Genomic DNA, 11,310 nt, shown 5'->3' on the forward strand with positions numbered 1-11,310 from the left:
AATTTACAGCTTAATATAATCATATCACAACTTAATTCATAAAATTCACTTGTTAATATAATAAATTCACATTTTAATATACAAAAATAATTTATTCACAACCATATTCTCAATTTAGCAATTTACAACTTAATACAAAAATTTATAGATTTATGCATAGTTTAATGTAAACAACATTATTTATAGTTGAAAATTTTCATTCAAGCAAATCATGGAACACCTTGTGTGCATCATAAAAAATGGTTATGGATCATGAATTTTACTAAACCCTTAACACATAATCAGTATGTTCAGATGTGGAGGCTAGTGCTTCTTTCAAAGTTCAATTTATATAATATTCACTATTTAGATTTTACGTACTTTATTCAAAATTAGAGAAAATTGTATATGTGCAAGTACCATGCTTCCTACATATCATACTTCAGAAGTAAACATGAAAAGAAAAAGATATACATGAATCATAAAGAGGATAACTAATCATCAAACATATTATGTGCCACAAAATAATAGTAAGATCTCTTTGAAAAAATCATGTATTTAGAGCTTAAAACTTATAAAAATTCATGCATTCACAACATAAAACTTATATTCTTTTATTAATAATAGTCAAAATGGGCATTAACATAATTAAACAAAAATGGAAATATTAAAAATCACAATTCAAAACTTACAAAAACATTAACTCACACTTTATTTGAGAAAACACTAATATAAGAACACACATTCTAAATTCAAAAGTCAATTCACAACATAAAAACCATATAGCATAAAATATGAATAATAGTTTTGTGTAAATATTATAACAAATAAGAAAACAAACATGGATTCACAACTTAACAACAATGGATTAACAACTTAATATTTTATACAAATATTATAGCAAATATGAAAACAAACTAGGATTCACAAACTTACTAGCAGTGGACTCACAACTTAATATCAATGCATTCACAACTAAATATCAATTAAAACTAATATTAACATTAGTAAAAAACAAAAGAGAGATTAAAACAATTAATCCACGGCTTAACAAGTGAAAAAAATAAAAAAATCGACATACCTAATGTAGATCCAGTGATGTTTCATCGAACATCAGAGAGAAAGAGATGGAGGCGGGTTATCAGTGAAACACTGTAACGGCAAGGCAACAATGATGGTGGCAGTTAAAGGAATTGGTGATGATGTTATATCAACTAATATGCCTTTCAAGAAGCGACCCAACACTTTCTTATTGGCTTGGTGATGATGGGGACAAAGTTATGTGTTTGATGAAGTGTGGCTTTCTGATAGTTTAGTGACTTTAACTGAATTAGAGACTTTATCATTTGTATCCCTTAACTGCCATCTATAATTTTTCGCATAACGAACACCTTTAAACCCGTCTTTTGTATATTTTCTCATTCTTATTTGAAAGCCCTCAGTAACACATTTGAATCCTAAATTAAGCTTAACATCTTCTTTTCTTTTGAACAATTAAGATAACTTCACATACGAAGAATGATTGTGGACTATAACATCTTTATGTTTTTTGATATGATAATTCAAGAAATCATAAAGTTTCATGCAACCCCAATAAGCGTTTTTTGTTTCTTTAGAATCTGAAAAATAATAAGGGAACTTTCCTTATCGGGCTTTTCATGCTTTCTAGGATCAGTTTCCTCATCTTCAAATTTGGTTTCATCCCCGATAAATTCAATAAAACTCTGCAATTTTCCATAGGTCTTCATGTGGAATTATATTACCATCATCAACCAATAACACTACGTTTGTCTAATCATTTGCAAATACATCAACATCAACTATTGGAGCAACATCAGCAACCACCTTACCTTTATACCTAAAATCACACCCTTGCACAGGCCTATTGTCAGATGAAACATGATTCAGTGTCATATGTAATAAATTACAAATTTGATTACTTCAACAATGGAAGAACCATTTCCAATAGAGCGATTTTCCCCTAAAAATCGGTTTATACAATTTTCCATAACATGATTAATAACAAAGGTTATACATGTTAGGAGGCATATTACTAACATAACTTAGAAAAATTTTGACATCATTAATATCCAGAATCGACATAAATATGTTTGAACCAAGACATTTAAAAGATATATGTATTTGAATAATGTGTAACATGGATTTCAAAGCAACCAACATACATAATACACAAAAGTTAATATCATTGCTTATATCTACTTCAAAGCATGTGTATTCTGGAGCAATATACTACATAGATCCCTTAATTCATTCCTATTTCCCTCCACTAGAAACCGGTACTCTAAAATCACAAATTCATTTTCTAGTATCGGAAAGGTTTATTGGTTTATGCAGAAAAAATTTGAATACACATACCCTGATATTAATAGTCTAGAATATATATCTGGAATGTCCCTGAATGCACTTTTCCAATCTGAAATGTAAGAGTGTTAGTTTCTGTATAATACTTATTCTAATCACCATCAACTCTAGAATGTCGTATTGCTTTTAAATACTCTATTTATAATGGTTCGATTACTCAGTTTCCCATAATCAACTGCTTAAGATCACTTCAATATGGAGAAATAATCAAGTATTAAATGATTATACATGATAAGACATATATGAAGTTTTGTTTAAGGGAAACATGCATATGTGGATTTAACATGGTTTTTACATCTTGTGGGCTTAAGGGGTGGCCATTTTCACATCACAACATGCTACTTTAAAAAGTACATCATGCAAAGTGACAGCGTAAAAAATCGTTGATCAAAAATCAACACATGGTCATATCATTTGTGTTTGATACTTTTGGTATCATTATGTTAGATGTTGTGGAGATCCTTAATAGAGTCCAACGAATCATGGATAGTAATATTATAACCCCCAAATCTATAGATGTAGTTATTAAAAGAGTTACTTTGTCACCAAAAGGATTAGTGGCACAACATATTGAAAGTTTTCCTTCCACTTCGGTGTATAATTAAAAATATGAAGAAACATTTCAAACATAATATTATTTATTTGTTTATTGTATCATCCTACATCCATTTATTTCTATTAGGTTAGTGTACTTTCAATTTTATTCTTATCAAGGCATTGTACTTTGAAAGAAAATCCCAACTATGGCAACATGCTTTCATTTATTTTCCTTTTATTAGGAGATTATACTATGAAAAAATTACTTTGAATTATAGCCATAAAAGCTGCTTCGTATTTAGATGACGTTGTCTATTCATTAAATTTTCAAAGTATGATGTTATGATAGATCCAAATAAATACAACTACGATACTATAACAAAGAAATCAATGAAATTACTAATGGTTATGAGTGTCACTCCCGACATCCAACAATGTTAGGCTTTCTTGATACCTATCAATAGAAATTGAGTATAATTCAACACCTTTTCTGCAACAACCATCAACTATATAGCACCCTGCATCCTGGTTATAAATCATTAGATTGCAAGAACATGATGTGGTAATCAAATCCCCATTATGTCTCAATTTCAAAGGTGTCCCCAAATCTATATCCGGAAAATGCACATCATATATCAATATCCATGACGTGGATATCTTGTACTCCTTCATAACCCATATCTTATAAGTGCTTGAACACACAAAGATAGGATGGGATGAATAAATCAGGCAACTGAATCTCCCGAAAAAGCTTTGTACTTATGTCAAGTGTAAGGATTGAGGAATGTGAAATGTCCCGATCACCTGCTGACCAAATTTCCCGATCACCTGCTAACCAATGAACAGATCCATTCATAAACACATGTGAACGATCACCGAGGATACGGCAGGAAATTGAATCTTGAGGAAACCTGATTGTCTTCCAAGTTGCAGTTTTCACAGTGTAAATCTCAACTTTCAATGGCCATATTAATCATTGGTTGAAGATATATTTATTGATTTTTATGTATGTTAAATCAGAACTTACCATGGGTCTATCTAAGAAGGCAATACCATTACACACGAGTCTAAATACCTTATAATCATCAGATATCTTACAGTATCCAAACCCAAAAATGAAAATATGATCTCGCTTGTAGTTGTGATAAGGTTGCACGGGAGCAGTTAGGGTTACTTTCCTTCTAATTGAAGGATTCCATAGTAGGATTTCATTTCTTGTGGATGTCGCATTGTAAAGGAAGATAACGTCGTTGCAACACCCAATCATCATGAAAAAGGGGTTTCCGTAATCATAATCATCAGGTGCAAGAGAGAAGGCAAAATCGGTGTGAGTACCCAGAGTAAGATGTTGGTCATCAAGATGGATAGTATATGATTCCCTGTTTTGTGGCTGCAAACAGCAACTGATAATATTGTGAGAATTTGGTTGGTTGAAATTGTGAAGATGAGTCTGGATGAATTTAGGGGAAGAGATGATAGATTTCCATGATTTTCGTATTGATCGGCAACGGGGAAGTGATTTTGATGGTAGCCTTGACAGGATTTTGACGATGAGTTCAGATGGGAGGTAGTCTGCCATATTCGATTTTCTAACAGAAGTTTAGAGAAGGGGTAATGATTTAAAATGGTACGTATTTTTTGATTTATACACATTTGCTTACTGAGTTTTTTTCGTCTATATTTACCCCTTCAACTTGTTAAACTGTACACATTCAATCCATATGACCGGTTACTTCAGGTTAACCGAGAAAAATGACTTAATAGGATAATATAGTTTTCATTTTGTACATTTAGTCCATAATATTTGTGTACATATTTAGTACTTAACATTTTTTTTGTTTCAAAATAAGTCCTTTTTTTGTACTCATTCAGTACTTATGAATGTTCTTTTTATGTTTTCCTCACGACATCTTACGTGGGACAATCATTGATGAGGTGTTTGATGTTGTTGATGTTTATGTCCAACATGATCTCGACTGCTTACTTGCATAGGTATTGTGGTTTGTCTTAGGACTTGTATTCTGAACGTCGTAACTTCTTCATACGGTATCAGATTTTAACGATCTTTATATCTACGTGTTCATTTTTTCATTAAGATTACTCTCATTAAAATGTAATATATTTGTACTTACGATTTTATAAAAAAAAACATCCATGCATGCATTCATAAAAAAACATATAGACAGGAGCAGACGCAGGAATACATAGTAGGTGTTGCCGAGATGAAATAAGTGTTGCTGATACAGGAAAAATAGGTATAGTGGAAAAAATCAAAATTTTTTCCACTACGGACAGAAAAAATAGGTGTTCCAAGTGCAACATCGGGACCAGGCTAAATCTGCCCCTACGTATGGATACAAAAATTGTAAGTAAAAATACATTATTTTTAATGAGAGTAATCTAAATAAAAGTTTTAATAGACTAAAATACAAACGCATGGATAATGATATAAAGATCGTTAAAATATGAGATCGTATGAAAAAGTTATGACGTTCAGAACACAATACCTAAGCAACCAAGTAGTCGAGATCGTGATGGACATAAGCATCAAAAGGGCCAAATACTTCATTAATGAATTTCCCGCGTAAGATTTCGTTTGAAAAACCTAAAGAAATCATTCATAAGTACTTAATTAGTACATAAGCAACAAAACCAAAAATGACTTATTTTGCAAAAAATATATATATTAAGGACTAAATGTGTACAAAAATATTAAGGATTAATGTGTACAAAGTGAGAAATATATAACATTATTAAGTCATTTTTACAGGCTAACATGGAGTAGCCGGTCATAAGGATTGAATGTGCACAGTTTAACAAGTTCAAGGGGTAAATGTGGACGAAAAAAAAAACTCAGTGACCAAATGTGTACAAATTGAAAAATACATTACCCTTTTAAGTCATTATCCCTTTATAAAAAGATGAAGATTGGGTTTGTGTATATTAAAGGTGCATAACATTTATTATTATTATTATTATTATTATTATTATTATTTTGATAAAAGGTCGTTCGATATTAATTCATAAAATGAAGGTAAATATATACATGGATCCTAGGCTAATGTTAATTTATCATTCAATTAATTTTAAGACAAAATTGCAAAATTAATCATTATGGTTGGCAAAATGTTATGATTTTAGTCAAAAAGTAAAATAATAATAATAATAGCAGTGCACTAATAGTCTAAAATTAAATATTTTTATTGGTTTTTTGATGCGATATATACAGTAAAGTCTCAATATTTTCATCGATTTGACAAGAAAGTCCTAAACTTTATTTTTTTGACAGTAAAGTCCAAATTACTGGCAGTTTTTGACACTTTTATCCTTTTTTCCCGGTTAGCCGGTAATTAGGACTTTTTTGTCAACAAAATAAAGTTTAGGACTTTCTTGTCAAATCGTCAATTAGGACTTTACTGTCAAAAAAATAAAGTTTAGGACTTTTTTGTCAAATCGTTGAAAATATTGGGACTTTAGTGTATATATAATTTTTTTGGTTAGAAATTTAATGGTATGATACTCTTTAAGCATAAGAGTTATTGAAACCTTCTCTAATCAGCTAGATCCTATTAAAATCCTTTACGTTTGCTTCTTGATAAATCGTTTTTTTAATCTCAATAAACAGATATTGAAAAAAATTGAGATAATCAAGAAAGAAAGAAAGAATCAGGGTTGTGTTGACTTTTTGCAGTCTCAAAAATGGAGAAATTAGAAACCTAAAAAAACGAAATTGCCCTAGCTTTATACAAACACAAACAACACATGTCTAGTCAAAAGGGTGTGAATGTGGAGAAAGGAAAGAATGGCAATTTCGTTTTTTTTGTTTCTTATTTCTCAATTTTTGGAGCTGCAAAAAGTCAACACTACCCTGGTTCTTTCTTTCGTTCTTTCATGACTATCTCAATTTTTTTCAATGTCGGTTTGTTGAGATTAAAAAAAAGATTTAACAAGAAGCAAACGTTAAGGATTTCAATACGATCTAGCAGATTAGTGAAGGTTTCAATAACTCTTATGCTAAAAGAGTATCATACCATTAAAATTTTAACCAAAAAAATTATATATACACTAAAGTCCCAATATTTTCAACGATTTGACAAAAAAGTCCTAAACTTTATTTTTTTGACAGTAAAGTCCTAATTGACGATTTGAAAAGAAAGTCCTAAACTTTATTTTTTTGACAAAAAAATCCTAATTACCGGATAACCGGGAAAAAAGGGTAAAAGTGTCAAAAACTACCGGTAATTTGGACTTTACTGTCAAAAAAATAAAGTTTAGTACTTTCTTGTCAAATCGATGAAAATATTGGGACTTTACTGTATATATCCCTTTTTTGATAACAGAAGTTAGAAACCACCGTTAAATAGAAAGGGACATTTTCATCTTTTCAACTATCCTTTTGTTTTTTAAAAGCTAAACTGTAGGAACCGCTTTTGTTAAAACCGTAAAATTAATAAACGGAACACCTTTTCTTTGTGCGATGTCTCTTTCATTATCTCCATCTAATCGAATCCATTCTCTCCGCCCCTTTCACTGCCATCAGCCACCACTACTATCCACAGGCACCTCACTGCTAAAACAATGGAACAATAAAAAGAGAAGGTCATTTTCGGCCCATCCCACCATATCATTTTTTTTGGTTGAAATACCATTCAAATTCAGTTTCTATGATTGAGTTTCAAGATTTTTATGTTTAAAAACCATTCGTTTTCAGTTTCTTAGGTTGAAAAACTCTTCGCATAAACTCACCCTGATCAAACCAAAAATCATTCGCAAAAATTCACCATATTCAAAGAAGTTAAAATAAAAAATAAAAAATATATAAATCAACAATTTTTTGTGGATTAGTTCGTTTTTTATGGAAAAAAAACATAATATATCGAAAAAAACTGATCCCGAAAAAAAAAATATCTTTTTGGACTAAGTTATAGAATTGATCCATGTGCTTGTACGAAGTTAAAATAAAAAAAACAACTTTTTGTAAGATCATTCATTGAGAAACCCAATCCTCCTCTCACTTGTTTTTTTAGACTTCTCACATTTATGAGCTTATTTCTCCTTTGGAAGGTTGAATCTTGAAGAGCAAAGTGGTGGCAAAGTATATAGAAGAAGAGTTCAAGTATAGATCCAGCTAGATTACATCATTCCTGGACAATTATGAGTAAAAAGTTTCTAACTTGCTCATGGTGTAACACCCGAAATCTAGAAGATCAATTGTGGAATAAATCCTCTTTTCTAAGGACCAACTCATCGAGTTGATGGTGGGCAACTCGACGTGTTGGAGGCTTTTGGGACACGTATTTTTATGGACCAACTCGACGAGTTGGTGAAGGAAACTCGACAAGTTGGACGCTGTTTGAGAAACCTTAATTTTAGGATTTTGCACACTATTTAAACACCTTAAGTCCTAGGTGTTGGCCTCATTCCCAACCTCTATAGCCCTAACCCTAATCTCAAAACCCTAGAGCCTCCTTGAGTGTTGTGAGCTCATTGTGGGTGTGTATTGGTGTGTTTGAAGCTCATTGAAGGAAGAGAAACTTGGTGCAAGGTGGTGGTTCAAGTAGGAGGTTTCAGATCTTGATTATCTGCTTCATTTCCAGCACATTTCAGGTATAAAGTTCTAACCTTGCTTAAGATTTGCTTAGATCTGTTGGGGTGCAAAGTTCTTCATGTATGACTTTGTTATGGTTTGACTTTGTAGGTCTGTTGGGGTCTTCTTGGGTTAAGATTGTATGCTTTTAGCCATGGATGGGTGGTTGTTGAGGAAGTAGAAGTCGCAAGTGATTATTCTTTCAGATGTCAGGTCTACATGAGCTCTTTTGGCATAAAGGTGCCAACTTTATGGGTTTAAGGGTTTCACGCATCCATTAAGTCTTTCATTTAGCCCTTTTTGAGCTTTTAAGCTGCTTCTAGTCATGCTTAAGCGTAAAGATGGAAACTTTATGTGGCCATCTAGTCTTGGGGTCAGATATGCATTTTGGGGTATTGTCTTTGATGATTAAGTGCTTAATGGTAAATCCCTCACTCTTTTAAGTCTACGGCTTGGGTTTGGACCCATTTAGGTGGTTCCTATGGGTAAAGTTGGAAACTTTACCCTTCTTGATCTCATATTGGTCGAGATCTGAGTTGTGGAGTCCCTGGAATAGATAATGTTGACTTAATGTTTTAAGATGTGGGTTTCTGGTGAACTCGGCGAGTTTATAGATAAACTTGGCGAGTTGGCTCGGCTTTTCCCGACTTTGCGGATTGTTAGATGAACTCGACGAGTTGAAGCATAAAATCGGCGAGTTGAGTATACTCAGGCTGTTGACTCTGACTTTTAACCTTAGGCTTTGACCAAGATATTCAAAGGGGGTATTTGAGGTAATCAGTTTTGTAATCAAGAAAATTATGGGCTTAGGATAAGACCCACATGGGTTGGGCCCAATTTTCCATTAGTGGGACTTTGTGGATCTTTTTGGTTTTGGGCCTCAGTTTTAGTTCATGTTGGGGACAGGGGAAAAATGGTAATTTTACCCCAAGTATGGTTGGTGGGCCTTGGGATGGATTCCAATTGCTAATTGAGTGTCATTTTGATCTGATAGTTTGGAGGTGTCGTCAGGGCAACAGCTAGGGATTTCTTTCAGTGTGCTTTTGCATTCGAGGTGAGTATCCTCACTGTTCTATGGGTCAAAGGCACCAATGCTGGCCCATTTGGTTTGTATATTATAGGAAGATCAGGGGTAGCCCTTGGCAATCTTTATGCGAGACCAGAGTCTGAATTCTTGTAGTTAATTGATTATTAATGGTAGAATTGTATGCTAGTTGTCTTTGTGATGCTTGCATGGATGACCAGGAGGTGGCTCCTTGTACTTATCTGTAAGACCCAAGGTTGTGACCCCCGGCCTAGCAAGGAATACCACAAGGCGGCTGATGGCATAATGGCAGGACTATGGTTGGCACATAGCACTCCTATTGATTATGTTTATGTGTGATATGTATGGTTCATGATTATGTATGTTATGTAAGGCTTGTTTGATATGTGTGGTATGTGGTATTTGGGGAACTCAGTAAGCTTTGTGCTTACAGTTTGTAGTTATGGTTTCAGGTACCTCCGTTTCGAAAGGAAAGGGCCAGGCTTGATCACAACATATACACCCGTGTTTTCCGCAATGTGTAATCTTTGGGAATAAACTCTGATAATTGTCTTATTTGAAATACTTTTAAATATTTGGATAAAATGACAATGGTGTTTTGATTACAATAAAAATGAAATTTTTACCCCTTTGATTTTTAGGATGGTATAATTGGTTTCATAGATCTAATCATTTCTCATATTTGCCACTTTTTAGTCATTTGACTTTGTTATGGATAAAATTGGAAACTTTATCCATCTAAATATCATATTGATTCAGATCTGAAGGTTGGAGACTTGTACATAATGGTTTAGTTAAGAAATATGCATTTATGGTCCCTTTGAGACTTAAAGAGTATGTCTTGGTTGTTTAGACCATCCTAATGGATAAAGTTGGAAACTTTATCAATTATGGAGCTATTAGGAACCTGACCTGAGCTTTGAGTGAAATGTTTTAATGTATTAAGTGCTTAAATAAAGTTTGGAAATGGACGTCGTACGCGGGACGTAATTTGGGCTATGCCCAACTGTTGTGATATGTTGGAAACGGTAGAACTGAGATTGCCGATGGGTTCAACGTAGATGCCTTCTCCTGATATCATAGTGCAAAAATGGAAAATAGATCATTAGTCGACGTCCGGGAAGGATTCCCAGGATGAAGCTCCAACGATCTAGTTAGTGATTGTTCTCAAAGAAGAGAAAGAATATTCATGGGAAAGAGAGTCCTTCTTGCTCATGAGGAAGAAGGATCCTTTTATACCTGGTTTCAGAGGCATGTGGACCCCAACGGATTCTGTTGGACATTCCTTCGTGGGGTGTGATGTGGTGAACTCCTACTAGAAGATCCTTTGTCACGTCCTTTTTACATCCTTTCCTCATTGGCTAGAGGAGGATCTTTGTGTTATTTTGTATCCTGATTCCTGCGTGTTTTATGGATAGGACTCTATGCCCTGCATAGAGTAAGACGTACGTCACACGTAAGTTAACGAAGGGTTGACCGTTGACTTTTTGACCAATTTGACTTTTGGTCGAACTTAGGTAGAATCGAACATTTGATTGAGGATTAGTTTCTATTTGGCTTTAGGGAGCTTGGGTTGGATGTTATGTTTTTGAGGAAGCTGTTAGACATCTTTCCAGTGGTCTGGGTGAGTTTTGCTCGCTGTACTCTAAGGTCAAAGTCACCAATGTCGGCCCACTAGATTGTGTTATATATCCTAGTATATAAGATGTTATGATGTAGTGATATGTTAGATTGGTTGATCTTTATAATTACATGTACTTGTTGGTTATATGTTTATCTG

General features: G+C 33.3%; 1 protein-coding gene across 1 annotated transcript; it reads right to left on the reverse strand.

Annotated features, from left to right (window-relative positions):
* Nucleotides 1-1,770: 1,770 nt before the first annotated feature.
* LOC145060387 (F-box protein CPR1-like) lies at nucleotides 1,771-4,477 on the reverse strand. Its single transcript, XM_079008069.1, has 3 exons — nucleotides 3,974-4,477; nucleotides 1,920-1,960; nucleotides 1,771-1,861 (listed from the first exon to the last, which is right to left on the reverse strand). Exons 1-3 carry the CDS (start codon nucleotides 4,475-4,477, stop codon nucleotides 1,771-1,773), a joined length of 636 nt encoding a protein of 211 aa, XP_078864195.1.
* Between the last annotated feature and the right edge of the window lie 6,833 nt (nucleotides 4,478-11,310).

Source organism: Lactuca serriola, chromosome 1 (assembly GCF_051521515.1).
Source record: "Lactuca serriola cultivar US96UC23 chromosome 1, Lser_US96UC23_V15, whole genome shotgun sequence".
In the NCBI taxonomy this organism is placed as follows: domain Eukaryota; kingdom Viridiplantae; phylum Streptophyta; class Magnoliopsida; order Asterales; family Asteraceae; genus Lactuca; species Lactuca serriola.